Consider the following 20,263-nt stretch of genomic DNA (forward strand, 5'->3'; position numbering starts at 1 on the left):
TATATTTGTAAAGCACTTAGCACAGTGCCTGGCACATAAAAGGTGCTTAATAAATTTTTTCTTCCTTTATTATTTCCTTCTGTATTTCCATGTCTCTGAATTCATTTCTTAATTCAAGACCTAACTCAGAAGATACCTTTATAAAACCTTTCCATTTCCCCTACAGCAGAAAAATATTTCTTCCCCCTCTAGATTTTCTAGCTAAAAACTTCAGGTACAGTTCACTTGTTAATGTAGCAGGAAACTGGGTGCTATCTTGGAATAATAGGTTTGCTATGATTTTGAACTTTGCCTACTGCAAAGGTTGTGTTCTACCACCATGTGCATGTAATGTAGTTATACAGATCAAATACTAAAGATGAAAAGGTATTTTCACTTTGTTATCAGAACTTACCCCCCAAATACTGACTTGTTTAAGTTTAAAATACATACCAAAGAAGAATGTTCCCATTATAGACTAATCAACAAAAATTCTTCTACATTTTGCTCATATTACCAGAAAAGGCCCACTTTATACAACTTATCAGCTACGTGGCTTACAGGCATTATTTTTCTGAAAAGGCTGATCTACCAAGACTACGGAGTATAATGAGACTACCTAGCACCACCCATATCATCCTGCCCAGATCTGAGCCCTGACCCCCTCCTCCTTCTTGCCAAAATCATAAATGCTGCCATTAAAATATTTATTTTAATTCTGAAGGCAAAATCACAGCTAATAAACAAGAAAGGGAATGAGAAATTGAAAAACAAACTAAATACAGCTGTTGGAGTAGATGTTTCACAACTCCGTTTAACAGTGTCCTTTAATTTCTCCTCTATGAATAGAGCCCATACACCACAGAATGCATGCCAGCCAGTCCACCAACCAGCATTTCGTTTTCAACTCATTTTGTGCCATTATTCCGTCACGTAAATTTTACAGTATTATTTAACACTACCCAGGAGATTGCTCTGGTCTGCAGTTCACAGTTAAAAGGTATGCTGCTTTGTGCTCCTCAGAACTTCTATCATACAGCTAATGACATTTTTGGAACATAATTATCTCATCCAAAATTACTCTCAAAAAATAAAGAATTTCTGAGTAAGTAGCAGTGCAAAAATGATATACAAAAACCAACCTGAGTCACTACTATTTGACACAGATGGGATTTTTAAAAATCACACAGTAGAATTAAGTTAAAACCTAGTAAAGTGGCCACTGAGCTTTTTATGAACTTCCCAAAACTTGTTAAAAGTATTGTAATGGGTATTATTGTTGTTAGTGGCCCCACTATATAACCTATGAAAATACCTTGACCAAACATACAGAATAACTAGGGAGCTAAATGAGTTAGACCATTAGGAGTCCAAATAATCTTGAAGAAAGCAATTTCAAAGTACTACACAAGGAAAAGTTGGAAGAAGAAGATGGTTAACCCAGAGCTCATATTTTTAAATTAATCAGTATCAAAGAGAAAAAAAAAATGTGAATGTTATCTTCACAATTCTTTGCTAGGTTAACACAACTTCACCCCCAAAAAAATTATGAAAAATTTAGTCTATTTTAATAAAGTAAACCAATTATTTCATTTCTACCACATGCATATTAAGGAATTTTTTTTTGATAAATTTGTGTTTTAGGAAGAGAAGAAATGGCATGGGGTAAAAATAAGAATAAAGAATGCACAGAAGAAAGATGGTTCAGTGTAGAGTCAGTCAATAAACATTTACATAGCACCTACTATGTGCATGGCATCATGCTAAGAGCTGGGAAAAGAAATGCAAAAGACAATCTCTGACCTTAAGAAACTCACATTCTAAAGGAGAGACAATATGCAAATGTGTATCAAATATATATGGGAGAAGTGGGAGATAATCAAAATATGGAAGATCCTAGCATTAAGGAGGACCAAGAAATGCTTTTTGTAGAAAATGGGAATTTAGAAAAGACTTGAAGGAAGCCGGGGAATACAGTAGGCAAAGATGATGAGACAGCCAATGAAAATGACAAATATTGAGACATGGAATGTCTTTTGCAAGGAATAAGAAACAGGCCAGTGTCACTGAATCACAGACTACATAGAGCAAAGAACACTGGAAAAGTAGGGAGATGGCAGTTTTATAAAGGGCAATGCATATACAGGTGGGCAGGGGCGTGCAGTGAGAGTATTAGGAGTTGAGCATGACACTTAAGTTGAGAGCCCGGGGGATAGTAGAGTTTTCAACAATAATTGGGAAATTAGGAGGAGGGGAAGGTTTAGAGGGAAAGATAATGAGTTCAACTTCAGACATACTTACTTTGAGATGTCTAAAAGACAGCCAATTTGAGATATCCAACAGGCAGTTTAAGATGCATGTCTGGAGGTCAGGAGACAGGTTTTGGCAGGGTATTTTATCTTCAGTTAAGACTTCCTCTACCAACACAAAGTGACAACTACTTATCAGCTTGGAAAGTTGTCTGTGTTACTGAAAAGTAAATAATTTTTCCAGGGACCTTACAATCCTAAATCATAGGTAGGACTCATTTCTTCCTAATTCTGAGGTGAAGTCTCAACTGCACTATGCTCCCAATCTCAGTACATTAAATGTGGTAAAGGTAATTCAATGTGGGAAACAGTAATTTTCTGGAGCTCAGCCTGGATGTCTTGACTTTCTACCTGAACTTAGAATCTTATATTCAGCAGCTCTTTTTGTGGCAGCAAAGAATTGGAAATTGAGGGGATGCCCATCAACTGGGGAATGGCTGAATAAGTTGGCATATATGATTGTGATGGAATACTATTGTGTTCTAAGAAATGACAAGCAGGATACTTTCATAAAAACCTGGGGATATATATAAACTGATGTAAAGTTAAGCAAGCAGAATCAGGAGAACATTGTACGCAGTAACAGCAGTATTGTATGATGACCAACTATGAATGAACTGTCCTCAGCAATACAATATATCCAAGAAAATCCTGAATTACGTGCAACAAAAAATACTATCCATTTCCAGAGAAAGAACTGATACAATCTGAATACAGACTGAAACATACTTTTTTACTTTACTTTTCATGAAATTTTTTTAGGGTGCCTCTGTTTGGTTTTGCAACATGACTAACACAGAAATAAGTTTTGTATGACTATACAGGTATAATCTACATTAAATTGCTTTGCCTTCCTATTGAGAGGGGTAAAGGAGGGAGAGAGGGAAGGAACACATTTTAAACTCAACATTTTAAAAAATGAATGCTAAAAAAGAGACAAATGCAAACCCCAAAAAAACTAGGCACATTCTTTCTTTTATTTCTTGGTGGTGTATACCTCTATGTATCAATGCAAAAACAAGCACATTTATTTTACTGATCTTTTCACTATAACTGCATGTTACTTTTCATCATCAGATTAATTCTGTTTTGGACTACTTCACAGAACTTCCAACAATGCCCTAGTATGCCTGTCCTCCCACGACTCCTCTAACAATTATCCTGTTCTTTTTTTCATCACTGTTACCAATCTAACAATTGTGAAAATTAAGACTTTCCCAGAAGCAAAGTGACTTGAATAGTTCCCTGTATATTCTTGATGGTTGTATACTCTTGACGGTAAGAGGCAGATGGAATTTATAATATAAAAAGTGTGGAATTCATAATGCTCTATGTCATATCCATCATTTGGTGAATGTCTAAAGAGAAATTCTCACCACTTATACCAGATTTGTACTGGGATGTTTCATCACAAGTTAACCTAACCCTTAGGGGTAAGGAAGTCAGATAACTATTGATAGAAGTTAATGTGTCATTTTAAGTGAATAAGTCTTTCAAAAAAAACATATAACCAGTACCCCTAACTATAATCAATATCTTTATCCAAAGCATGTAGAAATTGGATTGTAATTTCTTAATCATTTTTCTGTAGAAGGCAAGAAAAGATACCTTTAAAAAAAATTTAATAATCTTTCTACTCCTAATAACAGCAGTACAGTGTTATTATTTTGATTCGTGAACAAAAAGGATATTTGTGTGTCTCCTGTTGCCTCCAGCATAGACATATTCTGGAGAATTCTGAAGCTATTCATTCTTCTTGAAGTTGAATTGAGCTATTTTTTTCCATTCCAGCTCTTTTTAAGCCTTATACACATAATTCTGGGCAGTGTACCATAAGCACAAAGGTCTTACAGGCATTTCATAAACATCCTCAATTAAATGACACTTCTCTAGATCTTAACGTGTACTTTCTGTATGCAACCTCCCCAAGTTTCTTAGTCAAGGTGACTCTGGACACAGTTTACATACTGAACCCATGCCAATTTACATTACATAGCGGTCACGTTTTTCCCACTCACTGTCATTACTGCAGCTTTTTGTAAACTGTATCTATCTGTTTAAATGCTTTAAAAAATATTTAACCATGGCTCACATAATAAAATTGCACAACATCAATAAAGACTACTACAGGGATAAATTTTCATGGAAATACTTCCTTTCCTCTTACAGTTTCATTATCTCCTAATCAGAATTTAATGATAAGACTTAAAACACTGTATTTTACTATTTGATTAATGGAAAACACATTATATATTTTAAAATATTTGGTTCTTAGTCATTTCACTTTAGACTTTAGATTTGGAAGAAACCTGAAAACTGATTGTAGAGGTCTTGATTTTTCAGAAGAAAGTTTTGATCAGTAACTGGCAATGAAGCCATCTTCTAGAAGAGTATAAGACAATTCTATGACAGAATTAGCAGAATACCCTAGATGATGTCCTCTTTTATTAGCAGCTCTGTATTTATTTTGCTACCCTAGTCTTTGGTTCACTTTTAAATGTTTAATTCCAACATACTGGCAAAACAGTGTGGAGAAGTGGGCTACAGGGACTACCTACATCACAGCATCCCTGGTCACCTTTTCCAGCACAGAACTTCACAGAATAAATCCCTTACTGGGACTCAGGCAAAAGACTGCACCCAAGGACCTGGAAAGTCACATGTCACCTAGAGGCTGCAGGTTCTCCACCTGTGCTCTAGTTGTTCATCCTGCCTTTCTGAAGAGGCCAAGGACATCACAGCTGATACAGAGTTACACAAAGTCTCACTGGCTGAGTCATCCAAAGTCAAGTAGCAGAACAAAAGTCAAGACAATCGGCAGTGGCTGAGGACACAGTGGATGACACTGGCATCTTGGATGCCTGACTAAACTCTAGTTACTCCATGGTGCCTGTTTCAGTTGCCTTCATGGCCATTGGAATAAATTGTCCTCATCTATCCATGATGCTGGGGAGTCTTCACATGCTTGGGGTAGACACCCCACTAATTCCACAACAAGTATGTGACCTGTCAGTTCCCCTCAACCTGGTTTAGCATGACTGTCAAGGCAGTCTACTAGGGTGTGGCTGTGTGCATGCTACAGCTTCTTGGAAATAAAGGTGAGAACTGAAGATTCCTACAAGGATTTCAGTATATCAGTGTATCATTATTATCACCATCACTACTTCTGAGCTCACCCTCTACAACCATCAGCAAGTAACTTATGAAACATACATTCAATCCATATCTACCACCCAATCAAAATTCTGTTAGCTTTTGTCTACTAACCTCCAGAACAATTCCCTTCTTTTCTCAGTGAGTCTAATACCTGGCTCACATTTTTTTCTCTCCTCCTCAACTTGCCCCTCAGCCTAGGGGAGCTCAACATACCTGCTGAAACTCCCTCAAACATCCTTACTTCACAGTTCCTCAACTTTCTCATTTTGAATGATCAACACCTCCAAGGCAACTCAACCACAGAAATGGTCATAACCTTTATCTTGCAATCACTCACAAATGCACCACTTTAATGTTTATGAACTCTGATATTTTTCTTTATTTGGTCACTATTTCATCCCACCTCTTCCTCTGCCTTGCAACTCCAAACCCTATTCTTTATCTTCACTGTGCCCTCCAAGTCCACAATACCTTAATTCTTTCTCAGGCTATCATCTCTGACCTAGCTACAATCCTTCCCTATTCTCCTTGGTGGAGTATTTCAACTTTACATTATCCTTTTCTCTTAAATCTTTTATCCTATCAACCATTTTAGCCTGGCAAGCCTTGGTCCTTGATTACTCATCATCCATAGGCTTCCCTCCTACACAGATGCTGCTGATCAAAGTAGCAGAAAGCCATGAAACCATTTTAATTGGATCTACTACAAATTTATGTGACTATCTAAACTGGGTCTGCACTAACACAAGGTAATGCTTTTGACATAACCCACTTTTGACAGTAGCTTTACCAAACCTTTTTATCCTTCCTTAGCCTTCCTAGTCCCTCCACCCTCTCAACAGAGAATCTTGACTCATATTTTACTAAAAACTGGAGACCATTCACTGGGAGCTTTCTCTTCTTCCTTCCTCATTACGCATCTCCAAGATGCCTTCTGCAACTATCATTGCCTTTATCTCACATGAAGGGGTAGGCCATCTCTTTACCAAAGCAAATTCCTCTACCTTCACATATTCTCCAATAGATTGCATTATCATCCCCTCTCTCACTTATCAGCAATCTACTGTTGTCTACTGGCTGGTTGTCTAGTGCCTACAAAGATGCCCACATCTCCCCCCATTCTCAGAAAACTATCACTTCATCACTATCATCCCAAAAGTTAGCCTTTTGTAAATTCCTTGAGATGCCAATCTGTAATCATTATGTCTCACTTCCTTTCTTTTTTTTCCAGTTTTTATTATTTTATTTGTTTTCAGTGTTTTACAATCACTTCCATATAAGTTGGATTTTTTCCCCTCCCTCTTCCTCCTTCCCCACTCCATCCCTGAGATGGCATACCATTTTATATAGGTTCTACAAATACACTCCTACTAAATACATTTTCACCTTAGTCATGTTGCATAGAAGAATTAAAATGAATGGGAGAAATCATAAAACAAACCAAAATGTAATACAAAAGAAAATGATCTGCTACATTCTGCATTCTCCAGGGCCAGATGAATTCACTTCCTTTTTTTTTCACTCTCTTTTTAACTCTAGAACTCTAGATCATTATCTAACCAAAACTCTTCTCTCTAAAGTTACCAATCATCTCTTCAGTGTCAAATATAATGGTCTTTTTTCAATCTTTATCCTTCTTTGATCTCACTGAAGCCTCTGATTTCACCAATTACTCCATTCTCTTCTAGTGCTCCTCAAATCTGATTGCTCTTTCTCAATCTCCTTTGCAAGACCTTCATTCAAGTCACAGCTGCTAATGGTGAAAGTTTCCCCAAGGGCTCTGTCCTGGGTCACCTTCTTTACTATTTTGCTTGGTGATCTCAGTAGCAACCATGATTTCAATTATCACCTCTTGACTGATGATTCTCAAATTTACTTATCCAGCTCTAACATCTCTGACCTACCTCCAATCTTAACTCTCCAACTTCCTATAAGATATCTCAGATTAGATGTCCCATAGACATTTAATGATCAAAATGTTCAAAATTAAACATTATCTTTCCACCCCAAAGCTTCCTTTCTTCCTAACTTAACTATTATTCCTCTTGATCTAGCCTCCTATGCACTCAGGCTCACAACCTAGATGCCATCCTCTGTTCCTTGTTCTCTACACATACACTTCCTCTACAATACACAAATATAAGCTGCTATGATAGCCTATAACTTTTATCTTCATAAAATCTGTCTCATTATGCCCCCCCCTTCTAACTTCTGATACTGCTACTAACTTTGTATATGTCCTTATCACCACACACCAGGACTACTGAAGAGCCTGCTAGTTGATCTACCTGTCATAAACCTCTCCTAACTCTCAGTCCATTCTCTTCCCAACTGATAAAGTTATCTTCTTAAAATACAGGTCAAACCATGTCAATCCACCTGACTCTATAAACCCAGTGGCTCCTTATCATCTAGCTAGGTGGCATAATGGATAGAGTGCCTGGTCTTAAGTCATGAAGACCTGAGTTCAAATGCAGTCTCAGAGACTGACTAGTTATGTTTATCACAGCATTCAGGACATAGAAAGTGCTATATTAGTTAGCTATTATTATAGCTATTATTATTATTATTATCTCCATGATCAAATATAAAAATCCTGTTTGGCACTGAAAACCTTTCACATAGCTTCCTGCCCTCTACCTTTTCAGTCTTCTTACATCTTGTACCACCTCACATACTCCGTAACAATGGCCTCCTTACTGCTCCTCAAACAAAATACTCCATCAGGCAGGGTCTGCCTGCCTCAAGGCTCTCCCCACTCCAAAACACCTTCCATTCATAAAGTAAAGTGATTTTCCCAAACTGCAGACCCAATCATGTCACACATACAAACACCCCAACTCACTCAATAAAGATCAGGAGCTCACTACTGCCTCCAGGGCAAATAGAAAATGCTATTTTGGCACTCAAAGACCCCTCCTACCTTTCCAGTTTTCTGACACTTAATTCCCCAATCTTTCTTTGATCAAGAAAAACTGATCTCCTGACTAGTCTGACTAAAAGATGGCATCCATCAGCTCTGGAAATTTTCTCTGCCTCTTCTCTATGCCTGGTACACCCTCCTTCCTCAGCACTACCTACTGAAATCCCAAGCTTCCTTTAAGTTCAAACTAAGATCCTATCTTTTATTGGAAGGCTTTTATAACCCCCTTTAATTCTAATGTTTCCCTATGTTAATCATTTCCTATTTATCCTGTATATAGCTTGTTTTGTATATATTTTTTTCATGTTGTCTCCTCAATCAGATTGTAAGTTCCTTGACTGTCTTTGGCTTCCCAGTACAATGCCTGTACTTAATAAATGCTCACTGATTTTATCTACATACTTGTGCATTTTTACTGTCTTTTCTCCATGCTTAAATTGCTTCCCATGCTCTTCTCCATCTCCTACCTTCCCTAACTTCCTTCAAGTCCCAGCTAAAATCCTACATTCTTCATGAAGCCTTTCCTGAACACAGGTAATCATCCTGTTGATTACTTCCAGTTTGTCCTGTCTATAGCTTTGCAAAACAAATATATTTTGTTTCCCCTCAATACACTGTGACATCCCTGAGAGAAGGGACACACTTTAGCCTTTCCTTGTATTCTTAGAGATTAGCTCAATGTCAGACACATAGTAAATGCTTAATAAATGCTTTCTGATGGACTGAAACCACAATACAATGAATCATATGGCTCGAACACATACATTGATCAACAGGGATGGATCTATATAATAAAAATGACTGAAAAATTCATATACATTGTGTGTAAATGTAGTTTCCTACAACTAATTCTAATTCTGGGGGGAAAAAAGAAAGAAAAAGTCATCAGTGCTAGAAAGCCTCACTCCAAAGAATAGACAACTCAAAAAAAGGGTAAAATTGATTTTAGTATGTCATATACCAGACAAATAATAGTCGCTGTCTATTAGTATCCTCTATCAAAAGCTAGAAACATGATGCCCATACAGTGATCTACTTGCAGTAGGCAGTGACAAAGAGAGCAACAGAGTATTCTGACAAGGAAATGAAGGTTTAGGGAAAAAGAGGATACAGTCAAGTGCCAGATTCAAGTGTTATTTATTCTAAGTTTCAGTCAAAAGTGTAAATAACAGATGGTTGACAGGGACAAGATTGAAGGAGGAAATTATGATTTTAAAATTTTTTTCTGACAGAAAACAAATTGTACAAATTGCTTGGAAGGGATAGTAACATTACTTCCAAATTGTAGAGTACATTCTCATTGTAATGCTTAGTCTTAAACACAACTTTGAATATCAGAAATATTCAGTAATTCTGGCTATTACAAACTTTCAAATTTCAAAGAGCCTCATTGGTCACTATCAAAGCTGTGACATAAGTTCCATTTAACTCCTTTGAAATGTAATTTCTTTCCCAGAATCAAATTTCAATTCATGTATAATATCATTAATTGAGTGAAACGTGTTCTACTCACTCATCGGTCATTCTGGTAACCATCAGTTAGTCCAAAATATTTCTCTCTAAAAATCACTAACAAAGATGCTACTGTTGAACAGACTCTATTAATCAAGTAGTATGAAGCTCTGCTACCATTCCTCAACTAGAAAGATGGGGAGATAAAAGATGGATTTTATTTTTTATCAGTTTTAAAGATCTGATCACAACTGAAGATTCAAGTAGTGAATGTATGGAAAATGTCAAGTTCCTTCAATACATAAATGAAATGGGTAACATGAAATAATTTAAGTCTCATATTGAAGAAAATATTTTATTTACTTAAGAATAAACTTATTTACTTAAGAACAACCTGGATATTGAATGGATAAGTGATGGATACATGGATATTTAGACAAAGGATATATGACCTTAATATCAAACATTATACTATTTTTAAAAATTAGAAGAAAAATTGATATACCTCTCATTGGTAGGAGAAAGAAATATATTATTAACCAAACAAGAGACAGAGGAAATTCCTAAAGATAAAACAGATAAATTTGATTCCTTGAAAGTGAAAAGATTCTAAACAAACAATATCAATGCACCTAGAATAAGAAGGGAAGTGGTCAAATGGGGAAAAAATCTTGTATCCAATTTCTCTGATAAGGGTTTGGTATCCAAAATACATAAACAATTAAAAATATATATAAGTAATAGCCATTTCCCAATATATAAATGGTCAAAGTATATGAACAAATACTTCTCAAAAGAACTGCAAAGTATTCACAACCACATGAAAAAGTGCTCAAATCACTGATAAGCAAAACACAAATCAAAACAACCCTGAGGTTTTACCTCACACATTGCAAATCAGCAAAAGTGACAAAAAAAAATGATGACACGCAATATTGTGGGATTGTGGAAAGATAGGTAAACTCATGCATTGTTGGTGGAAGCTGAGAAAAGGTACAATCATTATTTTATCTTCCCTCTTATATTGCTTTCCCCTGTGCCTTCCTGCAGGGTAAAATACATTTCCATATCCAATTGAGTGTGTGTTATTCCCTCCTTAAGCCAAATCCCACAAGAGTAAGGCTGAATTATTTCCTTTCATCTCCTCCCTCTTCCCCTCCATTATAAAAGCTCTTTCTTCCCTCTTTTATGTGAGATGACTTGCTGCATTCTACATCTCCCTTTCTCTTACTCCATGTACATTCCATTCCACAGTAAATTTTATTTTTTTAGGTATTCTCTCTTCATATTCAGCTCACTCTGTGTCCTCTTTCTATGTATACACACACACACACACACACACACACACATAAATATATATATAGGTGTATATGTGTGTATGTATGTGTATATATTCCCTCTAACTACCTTAAAAGTCTCATGAAAAAAGTCTCATGAGTTACAAATAACATCTTTCCATGGAGGAATGTAAACAGTTTGACTTTAATGAGTTCCTTAAGGCTTCTCTTTCTTGTTTACCTTTTCATGTTTCTCTTGATTCCTGTATTTGAAAGTCAAATTTTCTATTCAGCTCTGGTCTTTTCAACAGGAATGCTTGGAAGTCCTCTATTTCAATAAAATTCCATTTTTTTTACCCTGAAGTATTATACCTAGTATTTCTGGGTAGGTGATTCTTGGTTTTAATCCTATCTCCTTTGACATTTGGAATATCATATTCTAAGCCCTTTAATCCGTTAGTGAGGAAGTTGCTAAATCCTGTGTTATCCTGACTGTATTTCCACAATATTTGAATTGCTTCTTTATGGATCTTGTAATATTTTCTCCTTGACCTGGGAACTCTGGAATTTGGCTACAATATTCCACGGAGTTTTTCTTTTTGGATCTCTTTCAGAAGGTGATCAGAAGATTCTTTCAATATTTATTTTACCCTCTGGTTCTAGAATATCAGGGCAGTTTTCCTTGAAAATTTCATGAAAGATGATGTCTAAGCTCTTCTTTTTTTGATCATGGCTTTCAGGCAGTCCCATAATTTTAAAATTGACTCTCCTGAAACTATTTTCCAGGTCAGTTCTTCCAGTGAGATATTTCACAATGGCTTTTTTTTCCCATTCTCAAAAATACTATTCGTCATAAGGTCTTGGAGGGGGATATATACATGTGATACTATGATGGTATAAGAAACAAAATATCAATAAAAACTGATTTTGAAAAATAAAAATATTTTCCTATTATATCTTATTGCAGAACAGTTCACAAATACCTGCATAAATACACAATATTATTGATATTCATGAAATAAAGATTAAAAGATTTAAAAACTTACTTATCCCTCTCAAATATTCTCAGAAGAATTATATATTTTAATTTGCTCCTCTAGATGCTGTACTGTCCAGTTCTTAAATGTAAGAGGACAGAAAAAGGCAGTTCTCAAGGAAAGAAATCCAATGTCTCTAAAGTCATATTTTTTTTAAATGCTCCAAATCACTAGTAATTAGAGAAATGAAAATGAAGCATTTCTGAAGTTCCTCCATATTCCCATAAGATTGGCATAAGATTTTTTTTTTAGCAATCAATCAATCAATAAAGTGATGACAAATGATGGATGGGCTAAAGGAAAACAGGCACATTAATGCACTGTTAGTGGCACTGTGAATAAGTACAACAATAAGGAGAAAAAAATGTAAAAGTATTCTCAAGAAGCTACTAAATGCCACATAACTTTTGACACTACTAGATTGTTGCTTTCTTCCTTCGTTTTTGAAGACCATGAAATCAGAGAAATGATGACATGACTTGCACTTGACTTTGTTTTGAGTGAGGTAGGGCTGTGCAAGGTCACCAGCCTCACTTTCTCCTCTGAGCCATCTGGATCTAGTGACCAGATATTCATCAGGATGACAGGAGAAGGCCCAGGATGCAATGAGAGATGCTGGCCTTTTTAGGCTAGACTTTTTACATACTGATATAGGGGGAGGTAATGCCCATTGAGTGAATAAGTCTCTTTAAGAAGTGGTCAGGGAATGGTCATTTTAATGAGCAAAAGAAAAATACCTAAAAAAACTGGGAGAGAAACAGAAACTGTTAGTATCGACAATCAGTCTAAGCCAAGTGGAGCTTGGGCAGGGCCCTACTGTTGTGAAACCTAAGTGCTTCAGAGTGCACTGGGTGTCAGCTTTTGGGGGGAAGGAAGGAAGGAAGGAAGGAAGGAAGGAAGGAAGGAAGGAAGGAAGGAAGGAAGGAAGGAAGGAAGGAAGGAAGGAAGGAAGGAAGGAAGGGAGGGAGGGAGGGAGGGAGGGAGGGAGGGAGGGAGGAAGGAAGGAAGGAAGGAAGGAAGGAAGGAAGGAAGGAAGGAAGGAAGGAAGGAAGGAAGGAAGGAAGGGAGGGAGGGAGGGAGGGAGGGAGGAAGGGAGAGAGGAAGGAATCTGGCCCGTAAGCCCCAAGTTAACTGGGCATTAAGGACAGGACAGACATCTAGCCAGTAAACCCCAAAGGGAGACAGAAGGGAGAGGATGAGCTGAGTTACCCAGCTAGCTGGGTCCTCACTCATGCAGCTCAGGTCAGATCTGGGGTGATGGGGAGGTAATGGGCCCAGGCTTAGCAGACACAATGAAGCAGTGCTGATGTGTGGCAGCCTGTCCACAGAACTTAAATGCAATAGCTGATCTAATTGCTACTCTCAGGTGAACTACTATACCTATTCCCCAAAGAGAGAAGGCCAATACAAACAAAAATGTTTACAGCCTCCTTTTCTGTGATGGCAAAGAACTAAAGGGGTAACTTTCAATGGAGGAATGGATGAACAAACTATGGACTATACATGGAAGGAATAGTAATGTACTGTAAGAAAAGATGAAGGGCATGGTTTCAGAGAAAGCTGGATAGACAAGCATGAATTAATGTGAAGTAAAAACAGAGCTAGAACAATTTACACTAAAGTAAAAACATTGTAAAAATAGACAGCTTTGGAAGACTGAAGAATGTTGACTGATGAAATGTCCAACCATTCCTCCAGAGAACTGTGAATTAAAAAATGCTACCTTCTTCTAACAGAGATATGCAGAATGAGAAAAACATTTCTAGGTATGGTTTTGTTGATCACTACATAAGTGTTATATTGATGTATATTTCTTACAAGGATCTTGCGTTGCTTTGCTTCATCCCACCTCTTGATGGAGAAGAGGAGTACAGAAGATGGAGAAAATAAATGTTTGCTAATTAGAAAAAAATTAATATAGTAATGATAATGAATTAATGGTTTAATTTAGTGATGCATAACAATATGTAAAAATATTGGCAGGAAAATTTGGATTGGATGATAACAGTTTACTGACTTGGTCTAAATCAGAATTCTGAAATAAAGCAGGATTCCATTAAAGACAGAGAACATTTGCTCTCACTAATCCAACTTCTGAAACTAACAAAGCAATACTAGAAAAACTACTCACCACTTGTGTTAAAAGCCATACAGCAAACAGGCTTTTCATGGGCAGGGAAATGGGCCACAATGCCATTGCCATCAGAGTCTTCACTTACAAGCACCTACACAGAAGCATAGAAGACAAGTGAAATACTCTCGGATATAAGATAGGGGAAAGAATTATTTCATTCTGTAGAGGGCCCTATCCTAGCACATAACCAAAACTTACAGACTCTGCTGACATCTTATTACTTTTGGAATGGGGAAATGGAAAAACATCATCACACATAGTACAGCTCAATCTGATTACTATAGGAAAAGGGTAGAGTTTTCAGTCTTTGAGTCATAAGAGAAAAAAAAACAGTTTTGTTTACCTAAATGGAGCATATAATTGTGTTCTTTTTGCTTTCTTTCCTCTTGGATTTATAACTTGAGTGATTCTTTAAAGTTTTTAGCAAAATACCACCACTTGCAAAATACCTGAATTGTCCATGCTTACAAGCTTAGACCAGAATCTAGGATCAGGAAACCACTACTTTGTTGTCTGAAAGACCCAAATCAGGGTTTTAAGTAGTGATCTTATGACTCTTGACCTCACAGATAGAAGAAATTAAGCAAATTACATTAACAACGTAAATGGCTTCCAAGAAAAGAAACTAATGTTGGCACTATAATGATATTGTCATTAACCATAAAATGGATAAGGTGTAAGTCAAGAAAGGAATGTGCCCAAAATAATGAACAAAAACTAAAAGGAAGAACTCTTTAATTTGAGAAAAGATATGTCAGCAGTTCTTTTATCCTTCAAATGACTAAGTCATAAAATAAGCACGAATCACAAGCAATGTATTTTGTTTTAATTTAAAAAATACATCTGAAAGAATTACTTGATTTGGGAGAATGGAGCTAAGATGGCAGAGTTAAGGCCGGGATTCACCTGATCTCTCCCCCTAAACTCCTCCAAATACCTTGAAAAAATGACTCTCAACAAATTACAGAGCAGTATAATCCACAAAAAGGCAGAGTGAAACAAATTTTCAGCTCAAGACAACCTGGAAGGTCAACAGGAAAGGTCTGTTGCCCCAGACTGAGAAAGGAGCACAGTTCTTGCCTCAGCAACCCAGAGCAGGCCTCGGGACTGAATTATTAGCAGCTGTGGTAGTTTTCAGGCTTCTCAGCATACAGACTCCATAGAAAACTTAAAAGAAAACTGTCTTCTGAAGGTTGGGGCAGTTTGCCCTCCACACTGGAAGCAGAGCCCTACCTTAACAAAGAGTTAAAAATCAAGTAACAGACCAGGAAAATGAGCAAACAATGTAAAAAAAAAAAAAAACTGAAACTACAGATATTTAGTTTGGTGACAAGGAAGATCAAAACACACACTCAGAAGACAATAAAACCAAATCTCCTACATTCAAAGCCTCCAAGAAAACTATGAACTGATCTCAGGCCATGGAAGAGCTCAAAAAGGATTTTGAGGTGAGGCAGAGCCAAGATGGTTGAGTAAAAGCAGGGACTTGCTTGAGCTCTCCCCCAAAATCCCTCAAAATACCTGTAAAAAATGACTCTAAACAAATTCTAGAGCAGCAGAAGCAACAAAATGACAAAAACTAAAATAAATTTCCAGCCCCATACAACCTGGAAGGTCAACAGGAAAAGTGTATTGCACCAGTCTGAGAGAGGAGTGCAATGCAACATGAGCCATGATGGCATAGACCATGCTGGCCTCAAGGGACTGAATCACTAACAGCTGTGATGATTTTCAGAATTCTCAACCCAAAAATGCCAAAGACAACTTAAAAGGTCAGTAGGAAAGTCATAGGGGGGGCGGGGCGGAGCCAAGATGGCAGAGTAGAAAGACGCACATGCTCTAGCTCTTCCCCCACAGCCCATAAAATACCTGTAAAGAATGACTCAACAAATTCTACAGCAGCAGAAGCCATAGAACGATGGAGTGGAGAAGGCTTCCAACCCAGGGAGACCAGGAAGGCTGACGGGAAAGGTCTGTCACACTGAACGTGGAGTGGGGTGCAGCCCAGTCTTAACTGCAAGGTGCAGGGAGGAGGACCAGAGTAGGCCTCGGGGGTGGACTCTCCAGTAGCAGCAACAGTGGTTCGAAGATCTCTCAACCCACAGGCACCAAAGGTCAGGCTTTTTCAGCTGACTGAGAAGGGAGCAGGGTCCCCCCATATCTCCAGCCCCAGGCATCAGTGGCAGAGACCTCAGTGGTGGTGGAGGCTCCCATGGCAGGCAGTAGCCTACATCCATTGTTGAAGGCCTCATTGTAAAGCCTCTGGTGGAATTGAGCAGCTGATCTAAACCACAGCCCTGATTGCTGGCATGGCAGAACTGGAGGGCAGGTGGTTGTGGAGAGGAAATTCTACTACTCGTAGACTCTAGGCACAAAAGTTTTCTGGTTGCTCCCAGACCAGTGTGCAGGCTTGATTGTGCCACCTTGGAGGAACTGAGATCTTACAGAGTATACCCTCACCTTGACAAAGAACCCGAAAGTCAAGAAACTGGTTGGGAAAATACCCAAAAATGGGAAAAAAAATAAGACTATAGAAAGTTACTTTCTGGGTGAACAGGTATTTTCTCCCATCCTTTTGGATAGGGAAGAACAATGCTTACCACCAGGGAAAGACATAAAAGTCAAGGCTTCTATATCCCAAACATCCAAAACAAATATTCAATGGTCTCAGGCCATGGAAGAGTTCAAAAAGGATTTTGAAAATCAAGTAAGAGAGATGAAGGAAAAATTGGGAAGAAAAATGAGAGAGATGCAAAAAAATCATGAAAAGCAAGTCAATAGCTTGCTCCAGAAGAACCAAAAAGATGCTGAAGAAAACAACACCTTTAAAAATAGGCTAACTCAATTGGCAAAAGAGGTTCAAAAAGTCAATGAGGAGAAGAATGCTTTAAAAAGCAGAATTAGCCAAATGGAAAAGGAGGTTCAAAAGCTCACTGAAGAAAATAGTTCTTTAAAAACTAGAATGGAACAGATGGAAGCTAATGGCTTTATGAGAAACCAAGAAATCACAAAACAAAACCAAAAGAATGGAAAAATGGAAAATAATGTGAAATACTTCATTGGAAAAACAACTGACCTGGAAAATAGATCCAGAAGAGACAATTTAAAGATTATGGGACTACCTGAAAGCCATGATCAAAAAAAGAAGAGCCTAGACATCATCTTTCACAAAATTATCAAGGAAAACTGCCCTGATATTCTAGAATGAGAGTGTAAAATAAATATTGAAAGAATCCACCAATCACCTCCTGAAAGAGATCCAAAAAGAGAAACTCCTAGGAACATTATAGCCAAATTTCAGAGTTATCAGGTCAAGGAGAAAATATTGCAAGCAGCTAGAAAGAAACAATTCAAGTATTGTGGAAATACAATCAGGATAACACAAGATCTAGCAGCTTCTACATTAAGGGATTGAAGGGCATGGAATAGGATATTCCACAAGTCAAAGGAACTAGGACTAAAACCAAGAATCACCCACCCAGCAAAACTGAGTATAATACTTAAGAGGAAAAATGGTTTTTCAATGAAATAGAGGACTTTCAAGCATTCTTGATGAAAAGACCAGAACTGAAAAGAAAATCTGACTTTCAAATACAAGAATCAAGAGAAGCATGAAAAGGTAAACAGGAAAGAGAAATCATAAGGGACTTACTACAGTTGAACTGTTTACATTCTTCATAGAAAGATAATATTTGTAACTCTTGAATCTCTTCTCAGTATCTGGGTAGTTGGTTGAATTACACAGAGAGAGAGAGAGAGAGAGAGAGCGAGAGAGAGAGCACAGGGTGAGTTGAATAGGAAGGGATCATATCTAAAAAAATAAAATTAAGGGGTGAGAGAGGAAGATATTGAGAGGAGAAAGGGAGAAATGGAAGGGGGTAAATTATCTTTCATAAAAGAGGCAAGAAAAAGCCTTTCGAATGGAGGGAAAAAGGGGGGAGGTGAAAGGGAAAAAGTGAAACTTACCCTCATCACATTTGGCTCAAGGAAGGAATAACATGCACATCAATTTGGTATGAAAACCTATCCTACAATACAGGAAAGTAGGGGAGAAGGGGGATAAGCAGGATGGGGGGGGATGATGGAAGGGAGGCTAAATGGGAGGAGGGACCAATTAGAAATGAACACTCTTGGCAAAGGACACAGTCAAAAGAGAGAATAGAAGAAATGGGGGGCAGGACGGGAAGGGATGGATGGAAATATAATTAGTCTTAAACAACATGACCATTATGGAAGTCATTTGCAAAACTATGTCTATATAGCCTATATTGAATTGCTTGCCTTCTCAGTGGGAATAGGTGGGGAAGGAGAAAGTAAGAGAAGCTGGAACTCAGAGTTTTAGGAACAAATGTTGAGTATTGTTCCTGCATACAACTGAGAAATAAGAAATGCAGGTAATGGGGTATAGAAATTTATCTTGCCCTACAGGACAAAAGAGAAGATGGGGATAAGGGAAGGGAGGATGTTAGAAGGGAGGGCAGATTGGTGGAAGGGGTAATCAGAATGCTTGGTGTTTTGGGGTGGAGGGAGGAGAGAGATGGGAGAAAATTTAGAACTCAAAATTTTGTGGAAATGAATGATGAAAATAAAATAAATAAATAAAATAATTATTTTTAAAAAATAAAAATTTAAAAATTTAAAAAATTAAAAAAAAAAAAAAGTCAGTAGGGACTTGAGTGAGAAAAGAGCTTGGTCCAGGCCTACCCCCAGCCCCAGCATGGCAGCAACCACAGTAGCACTAATGGCAGTGGTGCCTGCTTCCAGGAGCTCTCTGTCTACAGACAGTGGGAGAATCATGCAGCTGATGACAGAGGGATTGCTGGGATCTCCTTGGTGACCTTGTGACAGGATTCTCTTGCTTTGTCCGGCTTGGATCTGGGTCAAAGTCCTGCGTGGTGGTCCTGGGATGAGGAGGAGCACTAACATGGTAGAGTTTGTGGCAGCAGTGAAGAGGGGAGTAATTTTACAGAAAAGAATAATTTGTAGAAAAGAGTAATTTGTGGTTGCTCACAGACCAGAGCACAGGTGAGGGGAGAAGTAAACACCTGTCCTTTGATCATAGTACCTTGGAACAACTGAAAATTTACAGATCTGATCCCTAGAAATATCTCTGAAAACATCTGCACAAAACCCCAGAAACTTGGGACACCACACCTTCCACTTAACAAAGAGCTCAAAAGTCAAGTAACTGGCTGGGAAAATGAGCAAAAATTGAAATACAATCAGACTATAGAATCTTACTTTGGTAACAAGGAAGAACAAAACATACAACCAGAAGAAGACAACAAAGTCAAAGCTCTACATCCCAAGCCTCCAAGAAAAATATGAATTGGGTCTCCAACCAAGGATTTTGAAAATCAAGTAAGAGAAGTAGAGGAAAAATTGAGAATTTTTGAGAAATTTGAGAAAAATTGAGATTGATGCAAGAAAATCATGAAAAACGAGTCAACTACTTGCTAAAGGAAACCCCAAAAATGCTGAAAAAATAACACCTTAAAGAATAGACTAACCCAAATGGCAAAAGAGATCCAAAAAGCAAATGAGGAGAAGAATGCCTTAAAAAGCATAATTGGTCAAATGGAAAAGGAGGTCCAAAAGCTCACTGAAGGAAATAATTCCTTCAAAATTAGGATGGAGCAAATGGAAGTTAATAACTTAATGAGAAATCAACACATTATAAAACAAAACCAAAAGAATGAAAAAATAGAAGACAATGTAAAATAACCCACTGGAAAAACAACTGACCTGAAAAATAGATCAAGGAGAGATAATTTTAAAATGATTGGACTACCTGAAAGCCATGATCAAAAAAGAGCCTGAACATCATCTTTCAAGAAATTATCAAGGAAAACTGTCCATATGTTCTAGAACTAGAAGGTAAAATTAAAATGAAAAGAATGTGCTGATCACCTCCTAAAACAGATCCCAAAATGAAAACTCCCAAGAATATTACAGCCAAATTCTGGAGTTTCCAGGTCAAAGAGAAAATATTGCAA

The 20,263-nt window shown here is 37.5% G+C and overlaps 1 protein-coding gene across 15 annotated transcripts in view; it reads right to left on the reverse strand.

The window, feature by feature from the left end:
- BCAS3 (BCAS3 microtubule associated cell migration factor) overlaps nt 1-20,263 on the reverse strand; it is an 803,928-nt gene that overhangs the window by 557,639 nt on the left and 226,026 nt on the right. For all 15 annotated transcript variants that reach the window (XM_072637728.1, XM_072637734.1, XM_072637735.1 and 12 more), the window contains one exon: nt 14,265-14,358. In XM_072637728.1, the coding sequence (XP_072493829.1) occupies nt 14,265-14,358 (94 nt within the window). The remainder of the gene's footprint in view (nt 1-14,264; nt 14,359-20,263) is intronic.

Source organism: Notamacropus eugenii, chromosome 2 (assembly GCF_028372415.1).
Source record: "Notamacropus eugenii isolate mMacEug1 chromosome 2, mMacEug1.pri_v2, whole genome shotgun sequence".
In the NCBI taxonomy this organism is placed as follows: Eukaryota; Metazoa; Chordata; class Mammalia; order Diprotodontia; family Macropodidae; genus Notamacropus; species Notamacropus eugenii.